The sequence below is a fragment of the Heterodontus francisci genome, unplaced genomic scaffold (assembly GCF_036365525.1).
Source record: "Heterodontus francisci isolate sHetFra1 unplaced genomic scaffold, sHetFra1.hap1 HAP1_SCAFFOLD_1879, whole genome shotgun sequence".
NCBI lineage: Eukaryota > Metazoa > Chordata > Chondrichthyes > Heterodontiformes > Heterodontidae > Heterodontus > Heterodontus francisci.
Genome location: NW_027140775.1, coordinates 15,077 through 37,170, shown reverse-complemented (window position 1 = coordinate 37,170; position 22,094 = coordinate 15,077). Strand labels below are relative to the sequence as shown.

At 42.4% G+C, this 22,094-nt stretch overlaps 1 protein-coding gene across 1 annotated transcript in view; it reads left to right on the top strand.

Moving 5' to 3' along the window:
* Positions 1-22,094, top strand: part of LOC137360929 (golgin subfamily A member 4-like) — a gene marked incomplete at its 5' end in the record, with an annotated part of 29,879 nt that overhangs the window by 4,480 nt on the left and 3,305 nt on the right. The window contains 2 exons of the mRNA XM_068026034.1: positions 13,027-13,155; positions 20,351-20,506. Coding sequence (XP_067882135.1) covers positions 13,027-13,155; positions 20,351-20,506 — 285 coding nt within the window. The remainder of the gene's footprint in view (positions 1-13,026; positions 13,156-20,350; positions 20,507-22,094) is intronic.

Sequence of the window (22,094 nt, the reverse complement as noted above, 5' to 3'; positions counted from 1 at the left end):
TGCTGGTTGATGTTGAAGCAAAATAATTACTAAATCCATGGAAGAGGAATATTTTTCAACAATTTGAATAAAACAGAAGTTAACATGGGATAAGCAGATAGCTGTTAATTTAATAAAAGAAAACTAATACAATGTAAAATGCATTGCTTGTATGAGTAATGTTTTCTTTCTAACATTCAAATTGATGGATTTACTCCTGATTGAATGCTTACACTAAACTTGCTTTGGCTAATGGCTAATTTTGTAAGGTATGGGAAAGGCCATTTGGCCATTAAATCATTTTCATTCACACACCAATGTGCAATCTGCCCTGCTTTTGTATTCTACTGATAGAACGTTCTGCATGAACATTCTCGACTACCCAAAGGTTATTGGACAAAGCTCCAGAATTTTCATCCTGGATGATGTCTCTCCTTAATCATCATTTCTCTGTTGAAAGCAAGTTGAACTATGCAAGTTGCTCCTCAAGTTGCATTTTTAACTTCTGGAGCCAACCTTGTTGCTCTCCAATGTCACAGCCTTCTTTTGAAGGTAGGGTGATCCAAAACGAAGAGGTACCCAAATGTAGCCTCATGAGTATACAAATTTTGTTTTGCTTTTTCAAGTATCTTAATCTACACAACATCTGTCACCTGGCACAGACTGATGGGATATTCTAATTAGCAAATGGTAGATGGATGGTAGAACGCAGCATTTTATTGCAGTTTTGTGCTCGTGATTTGCCAATGAGTTCCTGAAACACTGTCAGGAGATGTCAGGTGCTAACGGGGAGTGTGTGGGGAATATTAACTGACAACGCAACCCAAACCACACACTCCCACTTCATAATTGGCTATAGAACAGAGCTAGATAAGATCGAGAAACATGTTTGTACATTGTCCTTAAGACTGGGAATATTGTCCGGTATTGAGTAAAAAGTATGGAGAGCGAGGTGGAGGGGTAAGTGAAGATATTTGCTTTTAATTTATCAATATTTGAGTTGTGTGTTTTTTATTTGTTGTTTAATAGCCAGATTTGCATTTATCTAGTTAATAATTGTGTTAAAATTTAACAACTTTGAATTGAATTCTGCAGTGCTGTGGAATTGATGTAGTGCACTGTTTCAGGTTTAACCACAAATCTGCAATAAACCTAGTTTGATTGGATGTAACTTGACTAGTGGACTTGTGGAATGTCTTAGGATTGTAAAGCTACAATGGAATGTTTAAACAAGCTATGTTGTAGATAGGACTTGGGCAGCAAATGTTCAGCACTGAAATTCACATGTGCTTTTCATTACTCTTAGCATGGGTTCAAGCCACTGGAATATTGAAATATGAAAACTAATATAAAGTAGATAGTGTTGTCTGCAATGAAAGCAGAAAATGCTAGAACTGCACAATATCTGTAAAGAGAAAAACCTGAATGTATCTGTAATTATAATTGTAAGATGGATAACAAAAGAGCCCTTCAGTCAGAATTCACAAATCAAGGTGGGTTTGGTGGGGTAGGACAAGTAAACAATGGGTAAAGGACCAGAATATGTATTTCTGTCAAAGAAAAGTTAATTGGCCAGCAAACATCTCTTAAAGTTTGTAAGAGATGAAAATTAATATTATCTGTGAAGGTTGTTTCAGTGAGGCAATAGAAGGAACAAAAAGGTCTGACAATAGTTGAGGTAAAGGTAATGAAGAGGCATGGGAAAAAGAGAGACAGAAAATTGGAGAAATAAAAGCAAAAACTGCTGTAAATTGTACTATGAAGAGTGAATGCAATATACAAATATTTTTGTTTCAAAAACAAAGGCTTGGACTTTGGTGTCAGCGGCGAAGCGATGTTGCTTGCCACAGACCTCAAAGAAAGCTTCCCACAAAGAAATTCTTTCTCTGAGGGTTGTGCGACTGGAATTCTCTGCCTCAGAAGGTGGTGGAAGCAGGGTCATTTAATATTTTTAAGGTGAAGGTAGATAGATTCTTGTTAGACAAGGGAATTAAAGGTTATCGGGGGTAGATGGGAGTGTGGAATTTGAGACACAAACAGATCAGCCATGATCTTATTGAATGGTGGAGCAGGCTCGAGGGGCCGAATGGCCTACTTCTAGCTCATATGTTCATATGTACAAAATTAGAGGGAGTACAGATGAATTACTGTCTCTCACAGGAAGACGTCTTTGGGGCCCTGGATGATGGTGTGGCAAGATATTGCATTTGTTATAAGGGGTTGATAAGCAGGTTGTCAGAGAGGTGCACGTTGCATAAAGGTGTCGTTCTTTCTGAATGGCAATTGCAACTTGGACTCTGTTAGGATTATGTTGTTGGGTGGTACAAAATAATGTGATGTGGAGGCTGGAGCATACCAAGTGAGGATAAGAGGAACTCTGTCATTGTTGAGACAAAATGAAAGCAGAGGTGTGGGAAATGGAGCTGATCTGGTCGGGAGCCACGTCCATCATGACCAAGCAAGTTGAATAAATCGGAGAACGCTTTGGAGGTTTGACTTGGCAGGTCAATGATAGAGATGGAGTAATTGGGAGAAAGAGATGTAGTCTCTTCAAATGTTGAGTGGGAAGGAGTACACTCAGCAGAGCAGTGGTATACTCGGGACCTGTAATTTATGTCCGTAGAACACTCATTAACGAGAGAGAGAGAAGCAAATAGAGAGGTAGAGCAGAAAAAGGGGAGTGAGGGTTGGAAATTATAAGTCATATTTTTAAGACCAGGAGACAAGAACAGTCCAATATCATCGAGGAAGAGATTGGGGCTGGGGGGTAGCATCAGGGACAAAGCATGTTTTCCATATCTTATAAAGTCATAAGAACTGGCTGGTTTCCAAAGCAATACATTTTATCTGGAGTAAGCAAGTGGAGTTGAGAGCTTGTTCAGAGTGAGAATGGGCAGAGGAGGCAGGTGCTAAGCGAGGGAGCTGTTTGAGCTGCTATTGAGGGAATAAGTGGGGGACCATCCTGGTGAGGGATGAGATACAGAGAAACTGTACACTCTTGGTGAGGAGTTAATAGATGCTCGAATTCCTGGCATTTTCAAAAGGGTATCAGTTGAGACATAGAGCTGGATAGAAGCCCAAACTCGTTGGGGTGGTGGTGGGCAGCAGCAGAGAATCGAGCAAAGAAAAAGCTGCAAAGTGTAGTGTAATAGAAGGAAGCTGAAACAATAGATGTTATGGGGACAGGCAGTGCATTTAGCTAGGCAAGAGCTGCAAACTGGAGGTCTGAGGTTGAGGAATTGGGATCACAGGTTGCTGGGACAGTGGGAGACCTCCAGAGGAGGTGGTAAAGAGTGATGCTCTCGGAAATTATGGTATGGTGCTTGATAATGGGATGCAGAGGGAGATGGGTGAAGTCAGATAATTGTAAATCAGCTTCGATCATTTGAAGTCCTTCTATCCTGAGAACATCATTCCCTCGGTCATCAGATTTGATGTTGGAATGGGACTGAAAGACTAGAGAGGCTAGAGGGGAATAAATTGCAGTGAATAAGAAAATGAAGACAAAAGCAAATATTGCAGATGCTGGAAATCTGAAATTAAAACAGAAAATGCTGGAAATACTCAGCAGGTCAGGCAGCATCACTGGAAAAATAAACAGTTTAACATTTGAGGTTGTTGGCCTTTCGACAGAACTGGAAAAAGTTGTACAAAATAAATAATGCAGCCTTGTGAATACTATACCGTTGTTTATTCTTTGGGTGATGTGGTAGTGCAGCCTGTTAGAGCAATGATTTCAATTCCATGCTTTTGATTTCCCCAATTTTGGTGCATTTTTGATACTGAGAGAAGGCTGAGTGTCTTAGAGGGAGCAAGGAAGGAGGAATTCATAATTCATATCCGACTAGGGATGCAGTGGTGTGTCTTTTTAGTCACTTTAAGATTCACGTTGAACTGAGCTGAAGCTACGTCACTTCTTTAAGACGTTGCCAACCGAGTTAATCCCTCTCACCATGTTGTCACATAGGGAGAGTGCTCTCATATTTCAAGGCATGCTTGTAAAATGCAGCTTGGACATGAACTTTCCTTTTAACAATAGAATAACCTGAGCGTGTCAAAGGAAGAAGGTGAATATTTCAACCCCAGCCGAGTTTAGTCTCAGCGAAAATGATTGGAGAGTATTGATATTTTTACTTATTTTATTGTATTTTGACCACCTCATTCTAGTTGTTGAATAGTCTGCACTGTTAAAATCTGTTTATTCGGCACCTTACCTGTGGGCTGATTTGAATCGGTATTAAGTAGCATTAATTTTCTTGCAATGATTAAGTTAAAATAGTACAACTGAAATTTACTTTGAGGTTAATTCTGAGGAACAAAGGACCAGTGAAATGTGTGAGGATAAAAGAATGTTGAGTTTTATCTCCATAGAAGCTCAGCCTCAGAGGTGCAGATGGCCTAAAATAATATGAGGTGTTAAGTCACTGAAGTGTTGGATTTAATTTTATTGGAGAGAAATGCTGTGGTTTACTTTGGGGGAGAGAAAACTGGAACGTGTGCTTTGTGGTACCTATGTGTTCTGGGAGGCCCTGAATGCTGTTTGTACCTATATGTTCTCAAACACAGCATATGTCTCTGACTGCTTGTGCTTGAGCAACTGAGGACGCTGTCACTTAGTGGGACCTGAAGGATATACTTATAGTATAGAACATAGAACATAGAAAAATACAGCACAGAACAGGCCCTTCGGCCCACGACGTTGTGCCGATCCTTTGTCCTCTGTCAAGGACAATTTAATCTATACCCCATCATTCTCCTTTATCCATATACCTATCTAAAAGCCGTTTGAAAGTCCCTAAAGTTTCTGACTCAACAACTTCCCCAGGCAAGGCATTCCATGCCCCGACCACTCTCTGGGTAAAGAACCTTCCCCTGACATCCCCCTTATATCTCCCACCCTTCACCTTAAATTTATGACCCCTTGTAACGCTTTGCTCCACCCGGGGAAAAAGTTTCTGACTGTCTACCCTATCTATTCCCCTGATCATCTTATAAACCTCTATCATGTCACCCCTCATCCTTCTCCGTTCTAATGAGAAGAGGCCTAGAATGTTCAGCCTTTCCTCGTAAGACTTATTCTCCATTCCAGGCAACATCCTGGTAAATCTCCTCTGCACCCTCTCCAAGGCTTCCACATCCTTCCTAAAATGAGGCGACCAGAACTGCACACAGTACTCCAAATGAGGCCTTACCAAGGTCCTGTACAGCTGCATCATCACCTCACGGCTCTTAAATTCAATCCCTCTGCTAATGAACGCTAACACCCCATATGCCTTCTTCACAGCCCTATCCACTTGAGTTGCAACTTTCAACGATCTATGCACATAGACCCCAAGGTCTCTCTGCTCCTCCACATGCCCAAGAACCCTACCGTTAACCCAGTATTTTGCATTCGTGTTTGTCCTTCCAAAATGGACGACCTCACACTTTTCAGGGTTAAACTCCATCTGCCACTTTTCAGCCCAGCACTGCAACCTATCCAAGTCCCTTTGCAGACGACAATAGCCCTCCTCGGTATCCACAACTCCACCAACCTTTGTATCATCTGCAAATTTACCGACCCACCCTTCGACTTCCTCATCCAAGTCGTTAATAAAAATCACAAACAGGAGAGGACCCAGAACTGATCCCTGCGGCACGCCACTGGTAACTGGGCTCCAGGCTGAGTATTTACCATCTAAGACCACTCTCTGCCTTCTATCAGTTAGCCAATTCTTAATCCAACTGGCCACATTCCCCACTATCCCATGCCTCCTGACTTTCTCCATAAGTCTACCATGGGGGACCTTATCAAATGCCTTACTAAAATCCATGTACACCACATCCACTGGTTTACCCTCATCCACTTGCTTGGTCACCTGCTCAAAGAATTCAATCAGGCTTGTGAGGCAAGACCTACCCCTCACAAAACCGTGCTGACTGTCCCGAATCAAGCAGTGTCTTTCCAGATGCTCAGAAATCCTATCCCTCAGCACCTTTTCCATCAACTTGCCTACCACCGAAGTAAGACTAACTGGCCTGTAATTCCCAGGGTTGTTCCTATTCCCTTTCTTGAACAGGGGCACAACATTTGCCACCCTCCAATCACCTGGTACCACCCCCGTCAGCAGAGAAGATGAAAAGATCATTGCCAGCGGCTCTGCAATTTCATCCCTTGCTTCCCATAACATCCTTGGATATACCCCGTCAGGCCCGGGAGACTTGTCTATCTTCAAGTTATTCAAAAACCCCAACACATCTTCCCTCCTAACGAGCACTTCCTCGAGCTTACCAGTCTGTTTCACACCGTCCTCTTCAGTAATACACCCCTTCTCATTCGTAAATACCGAAGAGAAGTACTCATTCAAAACCTCACTTATCTCTTCCGGCTCAACACACAGTCTCCCGCTATTGTCCTTGACCGGACCTACGGTCCCCCTAGTCATCCTCATATTTCTGACATACGCGTAAAAGGCCTTGGGGTTTTCTTTTATCCTACCCGCCAAGCATTTTTCATGCCCTCTCTTAGCTCTCCTAATCCCTTTCTTCAGATCCTTCCTGGCCATCTTGTATCCCTCCAGAGCTATGCCTGTGCCCTTTTTCCTCAACTTTATATACGCATCCTTCTTCTTCCTAACAAGACTCTCAACCTCTCTTGTCAACCACGGTTCCCTCACATGACCATCCCTTCCCTGTCTGACAGGGACATGCTTATCAATGGCCCCTACTATCTGCTCCTTGAAAAAGTTCCACATTTCGACCGTGCCCTTCCCTGCCAGCATATGCTCCCAACTTATGCTCCTCAGTTCCTGCCTGACAGCATCATATCTACCCTTCCCCCAATTGTAAACCTTGCCCTGTTGCACATACCTATCCCTCTCCATTACCACAGTGAATGCTACAGAATTGTGATCACTATCTCCAAAGTGCTCGCCCACCAACAGCTCTATCACTTGCCCTGGTTCATTACCTAGTACCAAATCCAATATTGCCTCCCCTCTGGTCGGGCAGTCTACATACTGAGTCAGAAAAGCTTCCTGGACATACTGCACAAACACTACCCCATCCAAACTATTCGATCTAAAGAGTTGCCAATCAATATTTGGGAAGTTGAAATCCCCCATAATTACTACCCTGTGACTTCTGCTCCTTTCCAAAATCTGTTTCCCAATCTGCTCTTCCACCTCCCTGCTGCTATTGGGGGGCCTATAGAAAACTCCCATCAAGGTGACTGCTCCTTTCCTGTTCCTGACCTCAACCCACAGTGCCTCAGTCGGCAGATCCTCCTCGAAAATTCTTTCAGCAGTTGTTACACTATTTCTAACTAACAATGCCACCCCCCCACCTCTTTTACCACCATTCCTAATCTTATGAAAACATCTATAACCAGGTACCTCCAAAAACCATTCCTCCCCCTCACCTATCCACGTTTCAGTGATGGCCACAACATCGTAGTCCCAAGTGCCCATCCACGCCTTCAATTCACTCACCTTATTCCTGATGCTTCTTGCGTTGAAGTATACGCACTTTAACCCTTCTCCGTGCCCATCTGTCCTCTGTGACAGTGCTACCTTCCCCAATACCTCACTACACTCTTTGTCTTTCTGAGTGGACCCACTGGTCCCTGGATTACAAGTCCGGTTCCCATCCCCCTCCCAAACTAGTTTAAACCCTCCCGAACAGTACTAGCAAACCTCCCTCCCAGGATATTGGTGCCCCTCTGGTTCAGATGCAGCCCGTCCTGTTTGAACAGGTCCCATCTTCCCCAGAATGCAGTCCAATTATCCAAGAACTGGAAGCCCTCCCTCCTACACCATTCCTGCAGCCACGTGTTCAGCTGTGCTCTCTCCCTATTCCTAGCCTCACTATCACGTGGCGCCGGCAACAAACCAGAGATAACAACTCTGTCCGTCCGAGCTTTCAGCTTCCAGCCTAACTCCCTAAACTCACTTCTAACATCTGTGCCACCCTTCCTTCCTACGTCGTTGGTGCCAATGTGCACCACGACCTCTGGCTGCTCCCCCTCCCCTTTAAGGATCCTGAAGATGCGATCACAAACATCACGGACCCTGGCACCAGGGAGGCAACAAACCATCCGTGCGTCTCGCCTGCGCCCACAGAACCGCCTGTCCGTACTCCTCACCATCGAGTCCCCGATGACTAGTGCTCTCCCATTCTCCCTCCTTCCCTTCTGAGCCACAGTGCAGGACCCCGTGCCAGAGGCCCGGTCACCGCAGCCTGCCCCCGATAGGCCGTCCCCCCCAACAGTATCTAAAACTGTATACTTGTTGTTGAGGGGAACGACCACAGGAGATCCCTGCACTGACCTCTTCCCACCTCTAACTGTTACCCAGCTGCCTTTGATTTGTGGAGTAACGACCTCCGTGTAGCTTCTATCTATCAACCCCTCAGCTTCCCGAATGATCCTCAGTTCATCCAGCTCCAGCTCCAATTCCCTAACACGGTCTGATAGGAGCTGGAGACGGATGCACTTCCAGCAGGTGAAGTCGGCAGGGCCACCGGAGGTTTCCCTCACCTCGAACATTCTGCAGGAGGAGCAATACACTACACTGGCTGCCATTTCTTTTATTCAATTACCCCTTAGTTAAGTACAACTATAGATATTAACAAAAACAGTAAATAGCTTACCTGCTCAGTCCTTTTTGGTTAGAGGAGGAGGGTAAAAAGGGTCTTATTATAGACATAGTATAGACATAGCTTAAGTTTGGGACTAGGACTAGGAACGTAATATTCGTGGTTGTAATGCTTTCAGGAGTGCAAGGGTGGGTGTATGTGTATCAGTGTTATATTCTAGGGTATTGGAAATAATACCATTCTTGGTATTCATTGCTGGCCACCAGAGATGAGTTAGAGAGGCAAGATTTATAGACAGTTCAAAAGGTAAGAACAGGGCAGAATATTGGGTGATTTTATTTTTCCCAAGATATGTCCAAAGATAGAAACATAGAAAATAGGAGCGGGAGTAGGCCATTCGGCCCTTCGAGCCTGCTCCACCATTCATTATAATCATGGCTGATCATCCAACTCAGTAACCTGTTCCCACTTTCGCCCCATATCCTTTGATCCCTTTAAACCCAAGAGCTATATCTAACTCCTTTTTGAAAACATACAATATTTTGGCCTCAACTGCTTTCTGTGGTAGCGAATTCCACAGGTTCACCACTCTCTGGGTGAAGAAATTTCTCCTCATCTCAGTCCTGAATGGTTTACCCCATATCTTTAGACTATGACCCCTGGTTCTGGACGCCCCCACCATCGGGAACATCCTTCCTACATCTACCCTGTCAAGTCCTGTTAGAATTTTATAGGTTTCTATGAGATCCCCCCTCACTCTTCTGAACTTCAGCGAATATAATCCTAACCGACTCAATCTTTCCTCATACGTCTGTCCCGCCATCCCAGGAATCAGTCTGGTAAACCTTCGCTGCACTTCTCTAGCAAGAACATCCTTCCTCCGATAAGGAGACCAAAACTGCGCACAATATTCCAGGTGTGGCCTCACCAAGGCCCTGTATAATTGCAGCAAGACATCCCTGCTGCTGTATGTGAATCCTCTCGCTATGAAGGCCAACATTCCATTTGCCTTTTTTATCGCCTGTTGGACCTGTATGCTTACCTTCAGCGACTGGTGTACGAGAACACCCAGGTCTCGTTGCATATTCCCCTCACTCAGTTTATAGCTGTTCAGATAATCTGCATTCCTGTTTTTGCTACCAAAGTGGATAACCTCACATTTATCCACATTATACTGCATCTGCCATGCATTTGCCCACTCACTCAGCTTGTCCAAATCACCTTGAAGTCTCTCTGCATCCTCCTCACAACTCGCCCTCCCACCCAGTTTTGTGTCATCTGCAAATTTAGAGATATTACTTTTAGTTCCCTCATCTAAATAATTAATATATATTGTGAATAGTGTGAAAGTAGTTATATAAGTGGTCAAAGACTTGTTTCCTGGATCAGCATGTTTATTGTTCAGCCAGGACGGAGACATTGTTTTAATTCTGGGAAATGCAGTGTACATAGAATGGGCGAGCAACTGGGAAAGAATGACAAGAACTTTGGTTTAAGGTAAAAACAGAAAAGAATAATGCACAAAGATAAAGGTGCTTTACTAGACTGGAAAATGATGGAATTCAGTGAGTAATGGGATCTAATCCAAATGGACAGCAAAGATAGCAAATGGGGCAATGAATCAGTAATGTTGAATCTTCAACAGACAAAATAGATTTGTAGCCAAAAATATCAAACTCAAAGCAATAAGTGCACTTCAAAAGTTATTCATTGGCTGTGAAACGCTGTATAAATGCACATTTGTTTTTCCTTTTTAGCAGAAAGGGATGCATCAAAGCTTACCGTTCCGTGGATATGAAGAGATTAAAACTGGTCTGAAATTTACAAAACTAGGGCTAACAATGTTCAAGTAGTTCTTGAATAATGTAAACAAAGTGCAATGGAGAGACACAAATGAAGATTAGAGGGGTGAAAAGTTAGTTGTTACGACCGACAGCTCCAGTGAAAGCCCACAAGATTGTAGTGGGAGAAACGCACTGTTAATTCAATCCCGTCAATCCACAGATCACCTAACATATCATTTTAAACTTTCCAAATTAAAAGACCCAGCCAAATTGTACTGTATATTAACCCCCGAATGAGGCTAGCCAAACCAGGTGTCTTTAAATCAACAAATTAACTGTTTGAGAATTTCATTTTTTTAATTAAACACTATAAAGATATAAACAACATTTAAATAGAAAAATTAGAGTCCTTGCAAATTTACAGTCCAATGTTGCTTGAAGTCCTCATAGCCTTCCAATGAGGAAAAAAGGTTCTTCCACAGCAGAACAGTCCGTAGCCTAACTTCAGCAGTAAGTGATGCTTCCTTCTTCAGAGGTGGATTTCAACAATTAACAACTTGCGAACACTTTCAATAGAATCAATCTGACTTTCGAGTTTTTGAGGGATAATAGATTGTCACAGTCTAACTTCCCTTCCTTTAGTTTAAATTATCAGAGATCTCTGTTTTGGCTTGACGTTTTTGAATTTTGAGAGCTAATAATAATGAAACAGACTAAAATTCTCTTCCTTCAGTTTAAATGGCAGAGTTTTATTTTCAGGTGCTAACACCAGCTGTCTGTATGTGTTCTGTTAGAACAAGCTGTCTTCAACTAAATAACCAGTTCAAAATTGATTTGTAATAAATGTATTGCTTGATACTCCATGTGGCTATATCCATGGTAACGAGAATGCACCCTTTGAATCGCAGTCGCCAAATGGTTGTATCCAACGGCAACCGAAAATGCATTTTCTCTAACTCCCGAGTCTTGCTGGTTCTTAAAGCAGTACTGATCCTTTGCAAGCCTTAAAGGCAAACCGCATATTCCCAGAAAAAAAAAAGCTACAGGACCATGACATAGTCAATAATAGTATAAAAATTATTTCCTTCTATATCAAATGCAAAATAATAGGTTCAAAGTATAGGACTGCACAGTAACCAAAAAGAAAATGTAGTGGAGAATGAAGTTATGGCAAAAATTAAATATTTTGCTTTGCTTTTTTCTGCAAATTACTGTCATTATAATGTAGGTGCACAAGAGGAGGATGTGGAACATTGTTAGAACCAATTCCTTTTCTCAAGTTATCTCTGAAAAAATGGACCTTGATTGTCTTGATGCTATGTGCCGATAGCTGTTCAAGTTAGAGGAGATAGCAGATGCTGTGACCATAATTTTTCAAACCTGCTTCGAGATCTGTATTATGAAGGAGAAATTGAAAGTTTTTTTATTCTTTCATGGGATATGGGCGTCGATGGCAAGACCAGCATTTGTTGCCCTTCACTAATTGCCCTTGACAGCTGAGTGTCTTGCTGGGCCATTTCAGAGGGCAGTTAAGAGTCAGCCACATTGCTGTGGGTCTGGAGTCACATGTAGGCCCGACCAGGTAAGGACAGCAGATTTCCTTCTCTAAAGGACATTAGAGAACCAGATGGGTTTTTAAGACAATTTGGCGAAGTGTGAGAATGCATTTTGATATAAAAAGAAAGAAATGGGATATATAAATTCAGTGCAAAAATACTGAAGGATGTGGAGGATCATAATTCTTTCAAAATTCAAGTGCCATAAAAGGGAAAATTAGAATGTTTTTTACAATTGGACTACAAGGGCAAAGAGCGAATAAATGTGTAGAAGATAGAGTACTGTATGTAATTTTCAGTACTCCATTATAGAAAGGATATTAAAGCCACAAAGCATGCAGCATATATTTACAAGGATGAAACAACTGAAGTGAAACAATAATTGAGACAGAGTTGAAGTAACAGGGCTATTTGCACTGGAGCAGAGATGGATGAGAAGTTTTAATGCAGATCATAAAATCAAAAGAAAAAATATGATACAATCAATAAGAAAGGACTATTTTATCTGGTCAAGGAGCCAGTGGTGAAATTTCATCAATTTAAAATTGTCACTCAGAGTTAGAAGAGATGTCTTCATATCGAGAATTATTAAAAGCACGTGATGCTTTGTTGCAAGGAATGGTTGAGAAAACGACCATTGCCTCAATCAGGAAGAATTCATAAAGCAGCGGAAGGTACAGGGTTATGGGGAGAAAGGGCAGTACCATGAGTTTTGGCTTAGTTTTGCAAAATGTCTGCATCCATGACTGACTTCCATCAGTGCTGTTAACTTCCATGGTTCTCTAATTCTATATACACTTGAATCTAATGAATTTAGTGGTTTTTGCCTTAAATTTTAACGTTGGCATTTTGTGACATCTTACTTGGTTGCAATTCAAAGGGATCCTTTTCTATGCCATGTTGATGTATAATGAACTTCCTAGAAATTGTTAGAGGATTATGGATTACAAGTAACTGGAGTGCATTACAATATGGCAGGAGCAAAGGAGAGCCATTGCCCATGAAGATTTTCTTGATTGCTCTTTGGTTATCAAAACAGCACATCACTTCTATTAGTTTGGATAGTTAATGTCCTCTTAAGCTTACATGCATTTTGAGGAAAACTGATGTAAATTTGCTTCTTGCTTTATAAGTCTTCTGAAGATCGTATTGAAGAACTGGAAAAAGGTCACATAAAAGCAATGACCTGCAAAGAAAAAGAGTTTGAGCAGCAACTGCAGGCTTCTCGGCAGGAGTTTCAGGAACAGTTAAAAGTGGATCTGGTATGTATCATGTAATGTGAGCTTTTTATTGCATGCAAAATAGATTAATCATTTCCTGTGTCATGCTAAATGCATATTGTGGAGCAAAACAACATAGCCAAGGTTCTGTTTCTCATTAGTACCCTAACTGAAGCCTCCCTGCTTGACCTCACCCAGACTCATGGTGGTGGTATGGCTCTTATAACCAAATCTTACCTTCGTCTGTCCCTTACCCCTCTGGCACTTTGTTTAACTTTGAGCATCTTGCCTTGTTCCATTCCTCTCATTTAAAATCCTGGTTTTCTACTGCCCACCCAAGTATCATGCCAATTTTCTCAATGAGCTATCTTCACTGCTTTCCCCCCCTCAGCCTCGGCACTGAGCAACTTCTCATTCTAGATGATTTCAGCCTCTGTCTCAATTTATCAAGTTCTCTTTCTTCTGAGTTCACTGCCCTCCTATCATTCCTCAATCTCACTCTCCATGTAAACTCCACAACCCAAATTCACGGCCACCCACTTAACTTTGCCATCTCAACGTGGCCTCGCTACTCCCATACCATCAATCACAGATAAAAGTCATGTTTGATCACTTCCTTGTATCACACCCCAACTACATCCCCCTTCTCCCTCCAAATTCTACTTCTTTCTGCATCCAACCCTGGAAACAACTCTCCCCTAAATCACTTACAACTGCACTCACATTCCCAACTGTCTTGCTGTCCGTTTATCACGAATCTTCTGCAACTACCTATCTGCTCCACTATACCTTCACCTCCACATTCGATGCTCTAATCCTCGTTGAAACCATTGCACTCTCTTTCCGTGGCTGTTTCCCCTAGTATGGCTCTCATCTCCGTTCCCTTTATTTCATGGGACGCAGACTTGAAAGGACATGGCGGACAACTGGGTTAGCCGTTCACTGCCAGACCTGTGCTGCTCTCATCTGAGAAAACTGCTTACTATTCCATGGTTATTCTGGAATGCAAAGGTGACTCCTGGCATCTTTTCTCTACTGCAAACTGTCGTAAATCCCCTCTCGCCTCCACCCTCACCTCCAATAATAAGTGAGAGAAGCTCATGGACGTCTTTGTCACTAAGATCGAGACCATCCTGTCGGCTGGCTCTGCCATTTCCCTCCCTTCCCCTAACCCACCATTCCCCTAGCCCACCAGGCCAAACCTTCACTCGGGCTTCTCCTTCCCTCACCCTAAACTTGTATCTTTAATTTCTCTCCTTTCTCCCCTCATGCCCTCTCCAAGTTTACCTCGTCTATGTGATCCAGCTCCTACTCTATTAACCCTATTCCCACTAAACTACTGACCACTCAACTTACCTTCTTGCCTCCCATGTTAGCTGATAATGTTAATGGTACTCTTTCCACAGGTTCTGTCCCCCTCTCCTTCAAATGTGTCATCATCACCCCCTCAAAAAAAAACTACCCTTGACCCCTCTGTCTTTGCCAACTACTGCCCATCTCTGACTTCCCTTTCCTCTCCAGACTCCTTGAATGTGTTGTCACCTCCCAACTTCGTGCCCATCATTCCCAGAACTTCATGTTTGAATCCCTCTAATCAGGTTTCCACCCTGGCACAGTCCCAAAACAGCTCTTGGCAAAGTCACAAATTAAATTCTAAATGACTTTGATGAAGGCAAACTATCCCTCCTTATCCTTCTTGACCTGTCTGAAGTCTTCGACAGTTAATCAACATCTCTTCACTGTCATCCAGTAGAGTGGGACTGCACCTGTTTGGTTCTATTCCTATCTTTCTAATCGTAGCTATAGAATCATCGTCATTGGCTTCTCTTCCCATTTCCGCGCAGTTACCTCTGGTGTCCCCCAAGGATTTACTTCTCATCTACATGCAGCCCCTCGGCAATATCGTCCAAAAACACAATGCCGGCTTCCACATGTATGCTGACGACACCCAGCTGTACCTTCCCACCACCTTTCTCAACCCCTCCATTGTCTCGAAATTGGTAGAATGCTTGTCTGGCATCCAGTGCTGGATGAGCAGAAATCTCCTGCACTTAAATATTGGGAAGACTGATGGCCCTAACTGCTCTCCCTCGCGTCCCTAACAACTGTCTGAGGCTGAGCCAGACTGTGCACAATCTCGGTGTCATATTTGACCCCAGATCAGCTTCCAATATCAAATCCACACCTTCACTAAGACTGCTTATTTCCATCTCTGTAACACCGCCGACACCACCCCTATCTCAGCTGTTCTACTGCTGAAACTCTCATCCGTGCCTTTGTTCCCTCCAATGCACTCCTGACTGGCCTCCAACATTCTACCCTTCATAAACTTGAGGTCACCCAAACTCTGATGCCCACGTCCTAACTCGCACCAAATCTTGTTCACACATCACCCCTGTGCTCGCTGACCTACACCGACTCCCCATTAAGCAAGTCCTTGATTTGCAAATTCTCAAGCTTGTTGACAAATCCCTCCATGGCCTGGCCCCTTCCTATCTCTGTAATCTCTTCCAGCCCGACAACCTTCCGAGTTATTTTTGCTCCTCTTAATTCCTGCCTCTTGAGAATCCGCAATTTTAATCGCTCCATCGTTGGTAGCCGTGCCTTCAGCTGCCTCTGCTCCAAGCTCTAGAATTCCCATTCCTAAACTTCTCGACCTCGCTTTCCTCCTTTAAGACACTCCTTAAAACCTACCTCCTGGACCAAGCTATTGGCCATCTGCCCAAATATCTCCTAACATGGTTCGGTGTCCTATTTTTGTTCTGTAATGCCTCTAAAGTGGCTTGGGATGTTCTATTATGTTAAAGGTGCAATATAACTACAATCTGTTGTAAAGCATGGTTATATCTAAGCACTTATAACATTGTGGCAGATACTGACTTGATTCTGAAGTAAAGTTGACCACTTTCTTGAGAAGTATCCATTTTTCAATGCAGTATTTCCAACCCACTTTTCATAGAATGTTTGTAATTCAGAAGGAGGCCATTGGGTCCATGCTGTTGTTATGACTGGGGCAGGAACAATGCACCGTCAATTCAGCCCCATCAGTCCACAGGTCGCCGCATATTATTAAAGTTTTCCCACCCAACCAGAGAACGGCCAAATTAAACACTCTAGTAAACCCCGGAATAAAACTGATCAAACCAGGTTTTTTTAGACAACAAGAAGTTAACTATTTATTAAAAAAAACTAAATCTTAAACACTATTAAGATAAACCTTTGTCTAAAACCTTATAACTTCTCATTTTAACCTAAAGCCCCCATACGCACACATTCACAAAAATCACGGTTAACCTGTTTCTTTTGTTTTTAAATGATGTTTTAAAAATGAGCTGTTTCTTAAGAATAAATAAATAAGACTTTTGTGCGTAATGTTCCTGATGGATGAGGTATTCTCATGTGAAAATAATCAAATGCCACTCGAAGTCTCCACGGGGATTTGATGAAATAGTCTGTTCTTGATCAGCATTCAAAACACTTTGGCTGCAGCAGGTATCAAGCAGTTCTTTCAACGATGAGCACAGCAATAGGTCAACTTGAATTTTAAAACCAACAGTCTCTCTGTTGAAACTTTACTTCAGCAATACAAATGGTCTCTTCAAAACATACGAACATACAAATTAGGAGCAGGAGTAGGCCATTTGACCCCTCTAGCCTGCTCCGCCATTCAATAAGTTCATGGCTGAACTGCTTATTCCACATTTCCACCTACCACCAATAACCTTCCACCCCCTTGCTTATCAAGAATCCATCTACCTCTGCCTTAAAAATATTCAAAGAGTCTGCTTCCACTGCCTTTTGAGGAAGAGAATTCCAAAGGGCTTTCTTTTCTCAGGCAATTAACCTGGGCTTTAGTTCCTTGTCGAATTTTGCTGAGAAAAATAGACAGCTCTTCTCTTCATGAGCACACTTGGCTGGAGAGTCTCTCAAAACTGGTTTCAGACGGTTTTTACACAGTAAAGTGGAAACATTATACCATGTGACTTCTCTCCTGCTGTCGCCTAGGTACCAAAATGCAGCTGGCATACTGTGCCTCAGAAATCCAAAAGCTTCTCTCCCTGTCTTAAAGGCGCATTGTTTTTAATCCAAAGAGAAAATAAATATGGTTCTGTGACAGTGTCTGTACCAGCTCTCTACAAGAGCAACTCAGCTAGGCCCACACCTCTGCCTTTTCCCTGTAGCCCTACATGTTGTTTCTCTTCAGGTGTTAATGCAACTTTCTTTTGAAAGCCGTGATTGAAACTATCTCCACCACCGCTCAAGTACTGCATTCCGGATCTTAATCATACACTGCACAAAAAAATTTTCTTCATGTCACTTTTGGTTGTTCTACCAATCACTTGAAATCAGTCTCCTATGGTTCTCAACACTTCTGCCATTGGGAACAGTTTGTCTCTATCTGCTTTGCCTATATCCCTCATTATTTTGAACACCCCTATCAAATCTTCTCTCAATCTTCTCTAAGGAGAGCACCACCAGCTTCTCTATGTATTTGAAGTGTCTCATCCCTGGAACCATTCAGGTCAGTCTTTTCTGCACCCTTTCTAAAGCCTTCACATCCTTTCTAAAGTGTGGTGCTTGAAATTGGACGCAGTACTTCAGTTGAAGCCGAACCAGTGCTTTATACATGTTTATCAGTTCCTCAAGGTAGTATCCTTGGCCCAACCATCTTCAGCTACTTTATCAATGACCTTCCTTTAATCATAAGGTCAGAAGTGGGGATGTTCGCTAATGATTGCACAATGTTCACCACTATTCACGACTCCTCAGATACTGATACAGTCCGTGTAGAAATGCAGCAAGACCTGGACAAAGTCCAGGCTGGGGCTGATAAGCGGCAAGTAACTACACTAGTGCCAGGCAAAGACCATCTCCCACAGGAGAGAATCTGATCATCTCCCGTTGACATTCAATGGCATTACGATCGTTGAATTACCACTATCAACATCCGTGGGGGTGGTGGGGGAGGGGGTTACCATTGACCAGAAACTGAACTGGAGTAGCCATATAAACACCAAGGCTATAAGAGCAGGTCAGAGGCTAGGAATCCTGTGGCGAGTAAGTCACCTTCTGACTCCCCAAAGCCTGTCTATCATCTACAGGGCACAAGTCAGGCATGTGATGGAATACTCTCCACTTGCCTGGATGGTTGCAGCTCCAATAACATGCAGGAAGCTCAACACCATCCAGGACAAAGCAACCTGCTTGATTGGCACCCCATCTACAAACATTCACTCCCTCTACCACCGACGCACAGTGGCAGCAGTGTGTACTATCTGCAAGAATGCACTGCAGCAACTCACCAAGGCTCCCTAGACAGCACCTTCCAAACCCGTGACCTCTACCACCTAGAAGGACAAGGGCAGCTGATGCATGGGAACACCACCACCTGCAAGTTCCCCTCTAAGCCACACACCATACTGACAGAACTATATCGTTGTTCCTCCACTGTCGCTGGGTCAAAAACCTGGAACTCCCTTCCTAACAGCACTGTACGTGTACCTATCCCACAAGGACTGCAGCGGTTCAGGAAGGTGGCTCATCACCACCTTCTCAAGGGCAATTAAGGATGGGTAATAAATGCTGGCCTTGCCAGCGACACCCACATCCCATGAATGAATAAAAAAAAATTGTCATTAGTCTATAGTTTTTCCTTTATCAATACTGCCACCCCTCCTTTGTTTTTTCCGTCCCTATTTTTCCTAAACACCTTGGATCCAGGAATATTTAGTACCCAGTCCTGCCCTTTTTTGAGCCAGGTCTCTCTCATAGCCAAAACATCATATTCCCATGTAGCTATCTGCACCTGGAGCCCACCCAACCTTATTTACCACACTTTGTGGTGTTTACATACATGCCCTGTAAACCTAATATTGACCTTATTGCATTCCCTCTTAGTCTGTCCCCACCTAATATCCTTCTATACTTTTTAGCTATAGTTGTAATAAAGCAAATCCTTATGAACCAAGTAGTATTTTTTCTCAAACTTCTTCCTCCACTATTCCCCACCCCAAATTTTCCCAAAATTTTTAGCTTTTGTTTATAGAATAAAGGCAGTTACCATAAACCCATCAAGTCCAACATGATCTTCCATCTGGCCTATGCAAATGATGTGTATGAGCAGGTGTGCCCCAGAATAGCATTGACCTTCTGACTGGTATTTGGTATACCAGAGTTCACATGGCATACATGCAATGTTCTCCCATTCTTCTACAAACCAGTATTTAGAACTACAGCATTAGATTTATTTTGATAGGAAATAATAGAAAAAGAGTAAAACACATTAATATTCTCAACAAAAAGAACCCTTTGTCAGTCAATAAAATCAAATGTATTTCTTGCATCAATAGGACCTTTGGATTAAACTTTCTTGTAGACCATAATGATGTCGTCTTCTGTTTATATAGTGCAAGTCTCAGGTAAAACTCTGAGATTGGCTCTTCAGCCGAAAACAAAACATGCAGGAGAATTTGCAAGGCCTAGCCTGCCCTTAAGCCTTTGAATCAGAGTTACTAACCATCCAGAATTACGTGGTACAGGGTATTGAATAGAATGTTGGTGAACAGATGTTCTAATGCTTTTTGATTTTCCATGATAGTTAATGATTTGACTCCACAGTTTTGTTGACTTAGCAGAGAATTAGGCAAATTGAAGCACCTTTGGCTAACCTGAACTCAACTTGTCAATGGGCAGCTGTAATGCTTCCACTGGTGCTGGTCACTGCTTACAGTTCCCAGCAGGGCTGCCTAGTATCAAGCAGCAGCATGTCTTCGACAGACATTGAGAGTATCTTGTGCAATCTTAATGTATTAAATTGTCCATCACCTAAAGCTCTTCTCTCACCTTTTTGAGCACATTCCTACGCCAATGTCCTGGAACCCTAGGACAGATATTAACCAGAAGAGACAATTTTAAAATGTTTATCCCAATTTTTTGACTTTGTTTTAACAAAACAATTGTTAGCCCGTCTTCACACTCAGGGACCCAGGTTATGGCTAGAAAGGGGCAAACCATTTGCTCAGATCAGGGAGACTTGCATGTATGGTGACTAATTTGTGATGGACTTGTTGAAGGGTTTGTTTCATTGACAATAATTGTTTGAATTAAATATAGTTTTAAAAATCAAGAATATGTACTGAGCCACAACTTTCAAACACAGATTTTCTTTGGGGATAGTTATGTCCTGATAATATTGTGTATGAATACTTGTTAATACTGTGTAAATTATTTTTAACAGGATAAATGTCATGCTGAGTACCAGGAACAGCGGCAGGAGAAAGAACAGCAAACCTTGTTGGCATTAGAAGAACAGGAATTGCAAAGAAAGGCTATTCAGGCACAGGCAGCTAAGCAAATCCAGGAATTGCAGGCAGAATTGGAAATCTTCAGAACGGTAAGCCAAATGTCTGTCTGGGTTTAACAGTAATTCTTTAAAAAAAAAATTAAACTGCAGCCTAATCATTAAATGTGTTTCCAAATAAGTTTCATATTGGGAAGGTTTTAAAATTCATTGCAATAAGAGGTTTTAAGTAGGAAAAAACAGTTGCTTCTAACTTTTGTAAAATGGTCAGTAAATACAACATACAGATATTACGAGAGACACAGTATCTTATATTATCCGTAACTTTTACTTTCTACCAGTTATGTGCTCAACTTGCTGCATTATAATGGTGAACAAATCATTGGTACGTTTAAGTTGCTGTGATATCACGGTAAACATCAGAGCAGGAACCTGATCATAAAGATAATTATTGATAAGGGAGGCCATTTGGCTTACCTCAGCTCTTTCATCTAAAATACCCAGAGGTCCCCTCATTGTAGCATCCAGTTGTTAAATCATATCAGGTTCTTTTCATGTGGTTTTCACTGGTTGTGAGAAGAAAAACTTCTTCATGTTCCTAAATGTTCCTTTCATAAGGTTAAATCTGTAGGCTTTGTTTCTCTCCCATATTTTGAAGTAATTTTCTAAACTGAGCTTTTCCACACAATTTACAATTTTGGTACTTCTAAGATCACCTCTTGGACATCTAACTTCAAGGTTGAAGAGCCCAAATTTTTCCAGTATTTCTTCTTCATAAAAGACCTCAGACTTGAATGTGTGGTTTCTCAGTGTTTCGCCTTAGTTTCTCATTGGGTACTGTATTTAGGATGCAGTCTGACCAGAGTACTGTTAAATTTGATCATGACTTACTTCAATTTGTTTGCTACTGTTTTGGTTCTATTATAGTTCAGGATCCTGTTAGCTTTGGTTATTGAAGCTGTCCATTAGTTGGATATTTTCAGTGACATGTTTATTAAAACCATGCTTTATGGATACATTACCATGGTGGTGATACTGGATTAGTAATCCAGAGGCTTGGACTAATGCTCTAGTCGCGAGTTCACATCCCACCTCAGGAGCTGCGGAATTTAAATTCAATTAATTAAATAAATCTGGAATAAGAAGCTAGTCTCAGTAATGATGACCATGAAGCTACCGAATTGTCGTAAAAGCCCATCTGGTTCACTAATGGTCTTGAGGGAAGGAAATCTGCAGACCTTACCCAGTCTGGCCTCAGTTTGACTCCAGACTCTCAGCAATGTGGTTGACTCTTAACTACCCTCTGATATGGCTAAGCAAGCCACTCAATTGTGTCAAACTGTGACGAAAAAGGTGAATAAAAGTAAAACCAAATTGACCACCTGACATCAACCTAGGCACTGGATACGACAAAGGCACACCCAGCCCAGTTGACCTTGCAAGGTCCTCTTCACATCTGGAAACTTGTGCCAAAATTGGGAGAACTGGCCCACAAACTAGGCCACCAATAGCCTGACATAATCATGCCCACAGAATCATGCTTTTCAGTCAAAGTCCCAGACTCTTCCATCACCATCCCTGGGTATGTCATGTCCCACCAGAACTGGTGGCACAGTGCTATACAGCCGGGAGCGAGAGGCCCTGGGAGTCATCATGAAATCTAATGGCATCAGGTGAAACA